General features: G+C 30.5%; 2 protein-coding genes across 2 annotated transcripts; both read left to right on the forward strand.

The window, feature by feature from the left end:
- The first annotated feature begins 798 nt into the window (after nucleotides 1-798).
- On the forward strand, nucleotides 799-5,424 carry LOC143251564 (protein PALS1-like). Its single transcript, XM_076502836.1, has 3 exons — nucleotides 799-817; nucleotides 4,846-5,045; nucleotides 5,403-5,424. The coding sequence occupies exons 2-3, from the start codon at nucleotides 4,846-4,848 to the stop codon at nucleotides 5,422-5,424; spliced, it is 222 nt and encodes a 73-aa protein (XP_076358951.1). The 5' UTR covers nucleotides 799-817.
- Nucleotides 5,425-5,621: 197 nt separating this feature from the next.
- LOC143251565 (protein PALS1-like) lies at nucleotides 5,622-11,533 on the forward strand. The gene is given in 7 exon segments (XM_076502838.1): nucleotides 5,622-5,630; nucleotides 5,786-5,846; nucleotides 6,185-6,262; nucleotides 9,076-9,168; nucleotides 9,171-9,239; nucleotides 9,739-9,941; nucleotides 11,025-11,533. Coding segments are annotated over 7 exon segments (813 nt in total). The 3' UTR covers nucleotides 11,325-11,533.
- Nucleotides 11,534-15,563: the final 4,030 nt, after the last annotated feature.

Consider the following 15,563-nt stretch of genomic DNA (forward strand, 5'->3'; position numbering starts at 1 on the left):
CTTATTTCTACATCTTAATTGAAATTTTATTAATGAATCAAGTATTGATATTTATGGCCTTAAAAATAAATATATAAGTTTACTCAGTAATATAAAGTTTTCTGAAATGGCTACCACTGCACTACTAAAATTGTATGATTCTTGTGGAATTCAGATAGCCAACTGATTGTTAAAAGGAAATCAGAAATAAATTATGGATGGACAGTCATAAATCCATTACAGTACAGTAATGATTATCCTTCTTTGTTTAAGTAATAAATACTAAAGAATGAAGAATATTATTTTTTGATACTTTTGCTTGTGTGTAGATTTAAAAAATTATACTTTTTTATTTGTGAAGCTGTTTTTTAATTAAAACTGTATATGCTTAAGCTTCTACAGAATTTCCCAAACTCAAATATTTGTACATACCATTCTTGCTGTAAGACATTGTAGCAGTTATAAACATTGCATTATGAATTGGTTCAACTGCACTTGACACCATTAATTTTGTTCTCGTTGGTATTATGAATAAAATGAGCATAATCTGAACTTCTGTTCAGTATTCAGAATTCTCCTTCGGTAGCTCATTTATAAATTGTTATTAGCAATTTAATATAAAAAATTGAAGAGCTCTTATGTACTGACTATCATGTGAGAGTTTTGTTATTTCTTCTAAGATTATATACAGACATGTATTTTTACTTCACAAAACTTTTTACCATCAAACATTTTCTCTATCTTTTTTTTATACAGGCAACAATGATTGGGACATTGACATTTGTAGTTGTTCCTTCCCTATTACTGAATCTCGAAACTTTCATCCAAAGATAGTGTGGTGAGTGCTTTTATTTTAAAAATAAGTTAAAGGATTGCTATATTGTTTACTTCTTGGTCAATATTAATAATAAAATATTAAAAAAAAAACCCAACTAAACTCGGGAATTCCCTGCAGCTGTTGCTGGTTTTCGTTAAGATTTTGAAATGTTTTCAGCTCTTTCAATGGTTTCTTGGTAGAACAGTGGTAACTTTACAGATTTTACAGCACTGAAATCTGAGGTTTATTTTCCTGGGTAGACATAAAAGAAAGTCCAGTGTGGAATTTCTCTGAAGAATAATCTTTCACTGCACCCACCATCCAGAGCACCACTACAAGTTGCTACTTTTTCTGAATGATTGTAAAGTTAATTCAAATAAAATAATAATAATAAATAATTTGATATTTCAAATACACAAATAAATTTGTTTTATTAGTATTTGTTCTTATTCTAATATGTAAATGATTTAAAACAAAAACTTATAATGATTGTAATTTGCATACTCGTATTCCATAACCATTATTCACGAACTTGATGATATAAATAGTCCTTAGGCCACTATGATGTCTGTGATGATATCCTAGCATATCTGATGAGGTATGGTATGGTGTAAAGGCTTCGCTCAGAGTGGATATGGCAGATGTAGTGACATAGTGTTACATGTTCTTCTTTGCTTTCACTTGTAAGGTACCTAGAATATGAGTTAGGAACTTTGTACCATAGAAGAAGGATAATCCCCTTCAAACGTTTCAAAGTTTATCAGTCACAGATTTCAGATAAATAATGAAGGATTAAAAGATGTCCTATTGTTCTTTTACTGTGTTTCTAAAAGTTCTTCTAGCACTGAAGGAGTTCTTTACATATAAATATAGCAATAAGAGAGTTAATGTACAATCAATTCTGTTTTTTGTAAAAATTAATTATAGAAAATATATTGTGCATCCCAATGTAGTGGAAAACCAATTGCATGTTCCTACTGTTTATATCAAAGGATGATTGTTAGCATATAAAACCAAACTACTTCCTGCAGTATATCAAAGTGAAAGCAAATAAACTTCAGAGCTACACCAGATAGATCTATTAGATAATGGGTAATTCATTCAAGATGCTGATTACAAAATAATACTAAATTTCTAGCAAAATGTACTACAAAATGAATAGTCTTTATTCAACACTAAACACGGATACTATGTGTGTACTTGCTGTTACTTACTTGGTATGATAACATTTATTGGATTACAAATTGACCAGTGAAGACAAAGTTCCAAATAACATTATTCAAATGATGTTTCAGACCAGACTGGCTAAATTAAATATTGTTTAGTTTACAAGAAATGTCTCGTGACAACTTGCACTACACGTGTGACTGATCATTTTAATTGCAACCTCAGTGGGATAAGTACTAACCAGTCATTAAGGAATAGAAGAACTAAAACAATCAGTTTTGTTTTTTATAAAGTTGGAAGCATGTTTGATTTTGCTACTATTAGGAATTTGTATTTTACAACCATAATAAAATTTCATGTTTTGAAATGCAAGATCTTAATTACATAAATAGTAAATGCTGTGATGAGCTTATAAGACAATGGGTTCTGCTCATCTCATTATACTTCTGTGCTCAATAAAAATATAACATTTTTAATTACTTTGCTGTAACTGGAGCAGTTGAATAAGAGCATGCAGTAAAAATATCTCAAATCTGAATAACCTAACAATATATTATTTCATACAAATAACGTTAATGTTAAACTTTAGGTGTTGTGTTTGTTGAGCAAAAATGGTGATTAAAATAATAAAAATACTTAATTACTAATTAACTTTGATTTAAAGAACAGAACTGAAATACTCTAACCTGCAAAATCAACAAGTTACTTCCAGCATCACCTCACTGGCAGAGCTGCAAATAAAGCAGGGAGATTGGGGTAAATGAGGGATACTCTGTTGGAGGACCAATGCAAAAAAGTGCATTTTGTTTTTGTTGCTAAGGTGAACAGGTGCGGTGCTTAGCATTTTGTGATAACTCGTTAAAGTATATTAAATAAACAGTGTAATTGTTTGACAAATATAATTGATCTAAAGCTGAAGTTTGTGTGTTGGTGACAGTGTTTGTTTGCAGGTACTAGTTTGTAGTTATTTTGTAGTACATGAAAGACAGCCAGCTGGTTGAAAAATTATCATCATTTATTGATGTTATTGATAGAACCACAACTGGGCAATGCAGCTGTCCTGTACGAGCATTTGCAGCAGTATAAAGTTGAGGAACAGCTCACTGCTCAAGTTTACTATAGTGTGGTTATTATATGTGGAGGGCAAGGAGAAGTGCAAGCTATTATGAAAGAACATTATCCTAATGCATTTCATGTTGTGCACTGCTACGTTCATCAGTTAAATTTAACTGTAGAACAATGTTTTCAAGTTCTACAAGCACAGTGACATCATGTTTGAAGTTTGTGGACACACTGTTCCAAATGTGGTTTATATTAAATAGTATTTTCATGGAGGAAAAGTTAGCTCCATTCTTAAAATAAGGAGAAGGGGGTTGATACTTTAGAGTAGAATTATGATGGATAAAAAAAAATGGATGATCACATCATAAGTGAGGTAAGTGGCCTTTGGATTTGGCTTAATAACACATTTATTTGTTAGCTTATCTGTATGATGTGTTGTGCAACACTATACAGGCTTAAAGCAGTGATACATGACATCTGTGCAACCGTGCATAAATATTAACCAGACAATTAAGCTAATTATGAAAGCAATGCTCAGTTCAGGAAACAAGTGCTGTGCAATTTTTCATGGGGAAATTTGAGGCAATGTGCCAAAACTGCTTATGATGTCATAGTAAGTCAAATGAAGACTTTTTTTCAGAACTTAGTCTTCTCTTTACTTGCCGTGGATGATCTCTCACAGTTCCACACGTATGGAGATGCCTTTTCAGAGGATGACATAAGCACTTTTTCAGGACACTACAATATGATTATGAAAGATAGCCTTTGAAAAGAACTAGAAGTTCTCTACCACAATGAAACTCTCAGACATTTGAAAAACCTTTGTGACCTTTAGTTTTTTTGAATAACAACAGACTAGTTGATGCATTTCCTAAAACTTTGAAAATGTTAGAAATTGTACTTGTAATTCCAATGGCCACTGCCAAATCGGAACAATGTTTCAGCACTCTCAGGACAGATTGAATGCACTTGCATTTTATTGATTCATAGAGAACTAATAAGGAACATTTTACTGTTTATCATAAAGTTATAAACCTTTTTTTAGAAGGGGAGAATGTGTTTATATGTAAATTTTCAAGATAGCCTTATAAGAAAATTTCAACAACATTAATTTTTTGTCCTAATACAGTTCTACCTGCATGCAAGCATATGAGGTCTATGGTTTTCACAGTGTTATATGTATATAAATAAAGTATATATCAAACCCTCTACATATACACATATATTACTTTTAAAATTATAAAAAAATTAAAATCAGTCATTAAATTTACACTTGCTCCACCTGCTTCAAAAGTTATAAACTACCACTGGATGGGGTCATTGCTTCTAAATATAACCTGAACAACCATTAAAGGACCTTTACATAATGTGTCGTGTTGAGTAATATCCTACCTGACCTGTTGTAGGTATTATCCTTTTCTAAGAACAACATCAGGCCAAATGTAGTTTATAACAAAATAAACATAATGACTTTTCATCCATGTATCGCGAAACATATTCATACACAAAACAAAGTTTAAATTCAGAATAAAACATATAAATGTACAAGAACCCAGAAATAAATCTTACATTCAAACACCACACCCCCAGTTAGTCATATCAAATCGACTACACCATATTTAAAGATACTGTAGCTTCAGTTATTGTGGGAAATTGTTTGTGATGTCATACCAGTATTTGATTTGAGGAAATTAAGCAGTTATTCTGTTCATTTTTGTACCTTCTTAAATTAAAAGAGTACAAATTTTCTGGTTTATAAATATATATATATAGAAAATGCATCATTTTTATCTTCCTGACTTTTTATGTGGTTGTAACAGATGCATGTGAAAGCCCACTTTGACTATGATCCTGATGATGACTTGTACATACCATGCCGAGAACTGGGAATTTCTTTCCAAAAAGGAGATATTTTACATATTTTGAACCAAAATGACCCAAACTGGTGGCAGGCATTTCGAGAGGGTGAAGAGGACCAGAACTTAGCTGGTCTTGTACCTAGTAAATCCTTCCAGCAGCAGTAAGCCAAATAATTAGCTAAATGTTAGAGTATTGCAGTAAATTAAGGAAAACCAACTTATAAATTCAGATCTATATTTTTATGTAAAACATATGATGTTTGAATAATGCATATAAGAGATAAAACATTAGATTCTTCTATCTTAAAACAATGAAATTATTGTTTAGGATAATGTTTTATTCATCCAAAATAAATAAACTGTATTTCCATCATTGGGCAGTAACAGATTAACTAATTCAAATAATGTTACATTGTTCTTGCTTACCCTAAAGCAGATTAACAGAGTCAGTCTAAGAAGTTGGAAAAGTTGGTAATACAGTTATAGTTGCTGGAAGTGAATGTTCATTTATCTTACAGACTAGATATGGAAATAAAATAATAAAGAACAAATAGAGATATGAATTTATTATCAGCCTTAACAAACTAGAAATGTCTTAAGGTTGAACTTGAGTAGGAAGTCTTGTAAGTATGAAAAGTAAAAGTTATCCTAACAATCACAATTTGAATTTTAAAGAAAAGTTTATTATATCTCAGAAATAATTTGTAAGATAATATTCTGAGAATTTTTTGGATTTAATGAATAGTGTAATGTTGTTGTTTTTATACCACTAATGTCACATATTTTTATCTTCTAAATTGGTATCTTATGTTTTTTGAGAGTATTTGAAATTTATTATGTGTCTATATACATACAGGTTATAGTTTCTTCCATGTAAACAATTTGTTTTCGATTTCTGTAGGTAGAAGCCATGAAACAAACTATAGTTGGAGAAACAAATAATAGAGAAAAGTCAAAAAAAGGTATCATTTTATGAAGTTCATAAGCACTGATTGCTTTTGAGTTTTGATGAAAATTAATGCTTTGAACTTGTTAACTTATCATATTTAATCCATTGTGTATCTTTGTGCTTAACTACAAAAAAACTTATTTAATTGGTAATTTCACATGGCAGAATATAGTTCATAGGTTATAGTGGCAGATAAAATTATCCAGTTATGTATCTATATATATTAGGGTAAAATATAATTTTAAATTCAGTGGATAAAATACATATTACATATGCATCTTAAAAGTGTTTACATAAATTTTTGGTATGATTTCTAGTAATTGCCTTATCATTGTTTTAATATTTCTGTAGGGAAATTTTTGTGTGCCAGAAAGCATTATAAAAGAAAGAAAAAGAAAAAACCTTTGTATACTGCAAACCTTGGTGATGGTAAGTAAATAGTCTACTAAAAAAACTTTCCATAATATAAATTTTTATTTTTTTATACTGTTTGTGATTGATTAATTTTCCCTAAACATACTTTAAGTTGTAATTCACCACTTCTTCCACTTGCATTTTTCCATACAAAGTGTAGTAGTTTTCTGTCATAAATATTTGTGAATTGTATTTTGACTGGCATATACTTCATGAAGTGCTTGTTTATCCAGGACTTTTCTCTTATTTATTGAAATAACCAGTTTTTTCCCCAAAACATTATTATAAAATTTTTATTTTTTCATATTATTTTTTCATAATTTTACCAAAAAAATAGGGAACATATTCTTATTTGATTGCATCAGTTCTACTTTATATAACCTTTTATTTATTGTTATTCTATTTTACTTTATATAACCTTTCATTATTATTATTCTATTCTACTTTATATAACCTTTTATTATTTATTGTTATTCTATTCTACTTTATATAACCTTTTATTATTTATTGTTATTATATTCACTACTATTTATTTTCCCTGTACTCACAGGCAAAAAATGTAAGATCCATTTAATTTTGTTTCTTTCTAATTACACAACCAAGAAAAAATGTTTTAACTTTCATAAAAATATTTGAATAATAATTTATTTAAATGGCATATATTTTTTGTAACCAGAGACTTTTGTAAGCAAATCAGTCATTCTCTCATTTCATTTTATATCTTGTGCTACTTAAATAATACATTAAAAGGGATCTTCTAGATGTTACATGCAATTTTACATTTGCTTTCGCAAAAATATCTTTGTTTTCATAAACATGTTGCATAAAAGTATATAACTGATAAAAACTTTGGTAGGTGTGAAATATATTTCGAAATAAGATGTATTTATATAATACTGTTAATGCAAAGAACATTCTTAAACTTGAATTGGTGTTAGAAAGACATTATAGTTTGAAAATATCTATACTAAGCACATTACACATGGTTTTATGTTGAGTAATGAATCAGTTACAAATAGTATTTATTTAAAACACCAAGAAGATGCAATCGTTTGTCCTTACACAGGATATAGGTTGCCTACACATGGAAGTTTGCATGAGAAACACAATCACAATTTACAAAAGAAATTCTATTTAATTTTCATAAGAATTTTATTTATATTTTTCATAATATGATAACACTTATAATTGATAACAAATGATTAAAATTAAATAATTAAATACAAAACTTTCAATATAGAAGTTTCTAATTTAATTTAGTACTTCAATGAACTAACTTTGTTATTTAACATAATTTTGTGATTGCAATGATTCTTTAACTTGAATTCCAAGTTCTAGTACATTAATCTAAGTTCATAGTGGTGAGTGTTTCAGGCTGGGTGCTAACTGCTGACTAACTGACTCAGCGTAGTTGACTATGTATAGTAACTATCTCAACATAGTTTTGCAACAATAAATATAATGTACTTTTTAATGTAATCAAAGTACTTTTTGGTTTGGAGTAACACAAAATGTAGCTAATTAATTTCAGTAGGGTTAGTTAACATCCTCAGTCACTAAATGTTTAAGCTAACACCCATTTGCCTAATGACTCTTGTTTCTTAATGTCAAATTTACAAAAGTACCCATTTATTGTACAGTTTTACAGTTACTTACTTCTGAGTTTGTCTTTCCTTTTTTTTGTGAAATGGGGAAGGTTTGTCTCATCAGTTGTGCATCAAATTGTTTTGTTTATTTAGTTAACCTGTTTACAGTGATACCAATTCCTCCTCACTAAATGAGCATTATACTTTTCTATTTGCACTTTGACAGAGAAATTAGGTTAAACTGTCATCCTGGTTAAAATATAACAGCAACAAAAGAAATTTCTTAGCTTGTATCCACCTACAGTCTTATAGAAACATTGTTGAACTGTCATATTGGGTAAACTATAATAGTAACTTAGAGATAACTTCCCACTCCAGAGCTTTGAGGGAAATCTATTAACAAACTTATAGATCTAAATGTCTGATACTTTAGCCATGATACTACTATATATCTAATACAGATGCATGAAAGTGTTATGAAATTTCAGCATTTTCAGTAATGAGGAGCTAATTAAGATATTATATGGATTTCGTTCTAGAAATTTTACAGATGGGTATAGAAATTCATATTGATTAATATTAGTTAAATATAAATTATTTATGAATATTTAGATCTACATTTTTGGTTCTTGAAACCATAATTAGCTTTATATTTTTAGGAAAAAGGACATTTAAAAAAAAGTATGTAGTGGTCCATTAGGAAGCCTGTCACTCATTTCCTACTGCAACCTAACACAAATGTTATAAAACTATCATCCTGGGTAATTAACAGTGGTGTTTACAGGTAAATTCTTGTTTATATTCAATGAAGAATGTTATCTCTAGGCGAACTGTTTGGTATATTAATGTTTCTTCTTTTGACTAAACATTTCCTCAACTACTCTTTAATACTCAATACCATGCACTCTTAACATGAAATATTTCACACATTTTTATGTGTCAAGTGGTAAAGTGATAGTTGAATGTAATAATATCTTGATGAACTCTATATAAAGCTAATTCGTAATGTTGGGCAAATGTAAAACAGTTTTAACTATGTACCTAACATTACATAAATCATTTTAAAAATATGTTCGTTCCATACCTTCAAGCCTTTGCATCCTTGCTACTTGTATACACAGAACATCAGCCACAAAAGTATTTCAAAAATTAAAAATTTATAATGTGGGTAAGTTTATCACACTTTTCCTAGAAATGCATGTTTCATATTGTTACAAGACATTTTTTTTTTCTGTATTCCAGAATGTGATTTAGAACAGATACTTACATATGAAGAAGTAGCCTTATATTATCCTAGAGCTAATCATAAAAGACCAATAGTTCTTGTCGACCCAACTGCATAGGGCGTCATGAATTACGACAAAGGCTAATGGAAGATACAGAGCGTTTTGCAGCTGCTATACCTCGTATGTTGTTAAGATTTAGATTTAGTTATAAAGATATTATCTGATGACAGTAAGTAGAATACAAAGATTTAAAACTTGCAGTGAGACTTTTTTAAAATGCTTTTTCTTTTAAAAATATAGAAGATTCTCTGCTTTTTAAAAAAATAATTTCTGTCTTCATGTTTTATTTTGAAATGGGCTATCACTTATTTTCTAACATTTTTTATCATAACGTTTTTTATGCATTATTTTGCTATCTGAACTTTTCATTCCAATAATTTACAGAATGTAGGAATTCTTATTAAAGTTCTACACATTTATAACACTACAATTCAGGGGTTCGATTCCTCTTGGTGGACTCAGCAGATATCCCAGTGTGGCTTTCCTGTTAGAAACACACACACATCACTACAATTTTAAAATATTTTCCTAGCAACCTTAAGTTTTATTTTCTTATTTAGTAATTTAATTGAAATTTCTATTTCAATAAAATGTAAATATGAGTGTTACTTTTTTTTAGATACCAGTAGACAAAAGCGAGATGGAGAATTTCATGATGTTGATTATCATTTCATCACAAGAGCCCAATTTGAAGCTGATATACTGGCTGGAAAATTTGTAGAACATGGAGAATATGAAAAGAATTATTATGGAACAAGTTTAGATGCAATTCGTACTGTAGTAAACTCAGGAAAAATTTGTGTGTTGAATCTACACCCTCAGGTACAACTATCATTATATGAAGTAATATACATGTATAATTAGAGTGATGTATAAAGCTTTAATGACCTTGTCTGTTTTGTTTGGAGAACATGCTAAATGTAAAGCATGACAAAAGCAAAGTATATTTCTTCCAGTATAATTTAATATTCTAGAACCTCTAGCAGTAACCAAATACATCAAGTGGGACATAAGATACATGTAATGATATGAGGACACAAATGCATAGATATTCTTGTTAAGTATGAATAAAACAAAATCAAACACGTTTTTGAATTTTATAATTTGTAATCACAAAGTTTGCATAAATTGCACTATCTCTCCTGTACTTTAGAAAACCAATATACTTCCAAAAAAAACAATGTAGACTTTGTCAGAGTGGTAATCAAAACCTAGAACCTTTTTAATTTTACCAATAATTAGCACAGCAGACAAGTCTTCGTGGAAGAAGAAAGCATGCTGTTTCCAAAATAATTTACTTTGATAGCAATGTACATTTTAGCTTGAATAATTTAGGGCCTTTGATTGGAGATAGCCAGAATGTAATTACTGGATTATTTTGGTTACAAAAGTGTACTGCATTAGAAATGTAATATGGCTGGTATATGTTATGGAATCTTGTCACAAGTAGCATTGCCAATGATATAGGTACACTGAAAATTTTATACTGAAGTTGTGTAGCACTAAGCTAATTGTTATTAATGTCTATTGAATATTGTCATTAAAACTTGCCATTATGTTAGTCTGTGTAATTGTAAAGCAGTATAATTGTACAGTAGTGAAAGCAAGCTTTCAACTGAATATATTAAAACTGTTTAACAGTGCCCTCTTTATTGTTAAATTTGTAATCAAAAAAGTAAGTGAACTTCATCTTGTTGTAAGACACATTTTTGGTTGAGTTGGTTGCAAGTAATGAACATTATTATAAAAGCTTAAAATTGAAAAAAAAATGAATAGATGCTTATAATTTTGTTAGCAAACTTATAGCAATTCTAATAAAAATATTTTTTCTTCTTCTGATATTGTTGTTTTAATTTTCAAAATAGATTTTATAGTTTCAATTTATGCCTGTAATTTTTTTTGCAGTCACTGAAAATATTGAAACACTCAGATCTTAAACCATATGTGGTCTTTGTAGCTCCACCATCTTTAGAGAAACTAAGACAGAACTATGCAAAAATGGGAGCCAGTGTTAAAGATGAAGAACTGAAAGATATCATTGAGAAGGCCCGTGAAATGGAAGAAAATTATGGCCACTACTTTGATATGATTATCATTAATTCAGATATAGACAAGGCCTACAATGAATTACTAAAAGAAATCAACATTTTGGAGAGAGAGCCTCAATGGGTACCAGCTTTTTGGTTGAAAAATGATGGAAATTGACAGAAATTTATTAATTATTTCTGTTTGTATTTCTGTTTGTCTAATGAAATAAGGCATTAGAAACTGCACTGAGAACAAAATAATTAAAGAAAACTAGGTTATTACTGAAAAGTAACTTTTTTATGAATAACTAAAAAAAAAAAAATTAACTTATGACTTGAGATGTCCAGAATTAAGAGAAATATGTCTGTATAGAGTGGGATACAGAATACAGCACTTAATCGTAGTAGGTTCATGACAAGAGAAAGTGCATTTACCATCAAGGTATTAAAATTAAGAACGTTTCCTTGCTAGTGACAGAGCTTTTGAAGGAATCTGCTAGCAATATTATTTCATATTTTCTTAAATTGTCACAACAGTTTCAAATTGATAGTGCCAAGAATTTGGGATGATGCCAGAACAGTAATGTTTTGAGAAGTGGGTTGTGTTGACTGTTGTGGGCGCCTGATTTTATTTAACACTCCCTGAAAGCGTGGGGCCTAATAGGCCCCAGAGCAACTGAAAGGTTATTAATATTAGGCTAATAATTTTGTATTTAAATGAAATTGCCATTTAAATCCATTAATGAATGGATTAACGAGATTCCCACTGTCCCTATCTACTATCTAGTGAAACCACAGCCAGGGGAATGGGCTTGGAGAAATCAGGACTAGAAACGTCTTTTCGTAGGAGTGTTAAAAGTAGGTGTTTAGGCAAGGAAGAAATGACTAGTGAAATAAGGTGAGAAAATATTTTGTTAAAATATATTTGAAGTGGAGTGGCATATGCTCCTCTTTCCTTTTGTGGTTTAAGCACCCAGTTCATCACTAAATTTGTTAAAGAAATGTATAGCTACATCTCATCAACACCTTTATTTTTATTTCTATGAAATGAATAAATACATTAAACAACTGAACTTCTATCGATATTTTATAATCTAGAAGCAAAAAAATACTTCCAAGCAAACTCTTACAATTAACATGCAGTTACTTGAAATGGAAGTTGTTTTACTTTGAAAAGTTATTAATTATTTCACCTCGAGTATTGCACTTATTTATCACTGGCTTTCTACCAGAATTCCACAGAAAAGTGAGGATAAAGTAGGGATTTGAAAGTCAAAGAATAGGGAGAAAACAAGGTATAAGATGGCATAAAAGTATACAGTGTTGTTAGCAGGTACCCCAAACAAAAAGTCATAAATCTCAAGCTGATTTTATCATACATTTAAAAAAGACAGTTTATGTGCAGACTTTTGCATAAATAAAATTAAAAGATGGCAAAAATAACTCACCCTTAAATTCTTTCATCAGTAGTAAATGGATAAAAAAATTGCAAAAGTGCAAAAAATTGATAAAATTTTCCTTACTTACCTACACACGTTTCTAGTTGTTCCATTATTACATTAATGCTGTATTTATCAGACTTGATTTTCCCAGTGTTCACCAATTTATTTATTATAGTCAATATCTCATACTTGGAAATTTATTTTAAGTCAGTAAAGATCAATAGTGCAACAACAGGTTATTATAAATGTACAATTCTACTTTTCTTTGCCAAATATTAAGCATAAAGACACTATAATTGTAAACATTGATTGCTGCTACTGATTATTGCCATATTCAATACACCAAAGAAAGTCAAAGCAAAGATGTGTCTGACAGTATTTGGAAAACAATTAACTAAGAGCAGTTCTTAAGGCTTGAATCCTGCTAAATTTAATGCACCACAGTAACACAAGCTAGGCAAAGCTGAATCTAAGGTAACTAACTAATATAACAAAGCAACTAGTCAGAACTGTAAATACCTCTTTTATTTAAGTATTTCTTAGCAGGAAATACCAAATACAAATGTTTATATACTCTCAGCAAAACTTAATCACAAATAACTGTATGGTCACCACTGTGTTTAATTAGGTAAAAACCAGCTCTTATTTTCAAGGGAAAACATCATGCTTTACATACCAAACATGTTTTAGTTTTGGTATTCTGTATTTGAATGCACAAAGGTTATAAAATATAAAGGCAATGCTGTCTGTTTATAATAATTTAAATGGTTAAATGACTTGCTTAGACTATTCAAATATGAGTTGAAGAACATAGAGCTCTGAACAATCTGGTGGCCGTACAGGATGTCTTAGCAACTACAAAGTTAAACCTATTCCACAGCATTATACCCACCATAAAATTCTAGTATAAAAGTTACAAATTAATTAACTTGTTTGATAAAAGGTACCAGATCTAACAACACTTACAATAACATGGGTATCAAGGGTAGGTATTAAAACTCTACAGAGTTGCGCTAAGTGTCTTTTTTTTTTTTTTTTAATAAAGTAGAAATTTACACACAAAACCTTAACACATAAAAAGTTGTATGAAGGATGGCAAAACCATTTACCAAAACTTCTCCCTTTGGAATGCATAGCACTATATATCTACACTCATTTTTCCCTTTAAACGTATGGTAATGTAGTCTGTACCACCCTCTCTTAAATTCACCTTTTCATAGCTTAATGAAGTTGGAAAAGCTTCTCATGCACATACGTATTATGTGCACGTATTACTGTTTTAATCATATTGATTAGAATATTCACCTAACATCCTTCTCTTCCTTTTCTTTCTTCTGTCCGTTGACGTTACATCAGTCTTCCTTTTCTTTCTTCTGTTTGTTGACGTTACATCAGTCTACCTTTTCTCTCGTCTGTTCGTTGACGTTACATCAGTCTACCTTTTCTCTCGTCTGTTAGTTGGCGTTACATCAGTCTACTTTTTCTCGTCTGTTCGTTGATCGTTACATCAGTCTACCTTTTTTCTCTCGTCTGTTCGTTGACGTTACATCAGTCTACCTTTTCTGTCTGTTGGCGTTGTTACATCAGTCTACCTTTTCTCTCGTCTGTTCGTTGACGTTACATCAGTCTACCTTTTTTCTCTGCGTCTGTTGGCGTTACATCAGTCTACCTTTTTTCTCGTCTGTTCGTTGGCGTTACATCAGTCTACCTTTTCTCTCGTCTGTTCGTTGGCGTTACATCAGTCTTCCTTTTCTCTCGTCTGTTGGTTCGTTACATCAGTCTTCCTTTTTCTCGTCTGTTCGTTGACGTTACATCAGTCTTCCTTTTCTCTCGTCTGTTCGTTGACGTTACATCAGTCTCTGACATCACCATGCATGCTTCTTGTTTTTAAATTCAAGCAAACTTTGCATTGTTTTTAATTCATTTAAATGTTAGTTTAAGTGCTTTATTCAGTCCACCATTTCTTTCTTTTGGAATATTTTACCAGCCTCCATTTGACTTATATTAAACTTAGACTACAAAAGACGTTAATGTAATCATCACTCACTAGGGTTTTCTCTGACCTAGTATTTTCTTGCTAATAAATAGACCTCATTCTGTATCCATGCTGCCATGAGCCATGCACAAAAATCTCATAAAGTTTAGTATAAAAATGCAAATTCTGAAGGCCTTTGACCATTAATGAAAAATTCTTTTGTACATAATTTTGATATCCAGATTCCTGTAATAATCCTTTATTTGAGATATTCTCTTTCAAGTATAAAGTGGATATATTTTTTGCAGGGATAGTATATGGTATTCAGGTTGGAAGTTTTTGATTACTTTTATAGCTGAATTATTTATCCAGTCAAGGAGTTCAGATATTTGAGCTTCTGTAAAATGTTACTGTCCAGGGGCAAATGTTCTACCAAGTTTTGGGCAGTTCCTATATATAATTTGTTTTATCCCAGTGTAAAGTCTGTGATTCTGATTTGGCTTCAGTTTAAAAATGATCTACATAGTGGCTTCTTCAATTTCAAGACATTTCTAAAAGTTAGTTAATAACTTTCCAAGCCAAATTTCTGGAATTTTCATTTGAGCATAAATCTACCCAAAAGCTTCCTTATCAGGGTAATTATATCATCATGTAACTTATTACCAGGTCTGTTAAAAAAATACGCACGTGGACTGACATCATAAAACAAAATGTACTTTATTTAGAAGTTACAGGTCTGGGACCCCTTCAAAGTACTCTCCTCCCCAACGCACACACTTATCCCAACGGTGTTTCCACTTGTTGAAACAGTCCTGTTGCTTTCTTTTGTAATATCCTCCAGCTCCTTCGTCGCATTTGCCTTAATCTCGGGAATCGTCTCAAATATTCTTCCTTTCAAGGGTCTTTTGAGTTTGGGGAACAAGAAAAAATTGCAAGGAGCAAGGTCAGGTGAGTAGGGGGGTGGGGAAGAACAGTGATCGAGTGTTTGGCCAAAAACTCA

The sequence above is a fragment of the Tachypleus tridentatus genome, chromosome 6 (genome assembly GCF_004210375.1).
Source record: "Tachypleus tridentatus isolate NWPU-2018 chromosome 6, ASM421037v1, whole genome shotgun sequence".
NCBI lineage: Eukaryota > Metazoa > Arthropoda > Merostomata > Xiphosura > Limulidae > Tachypleus > Tachypleus tridentatus.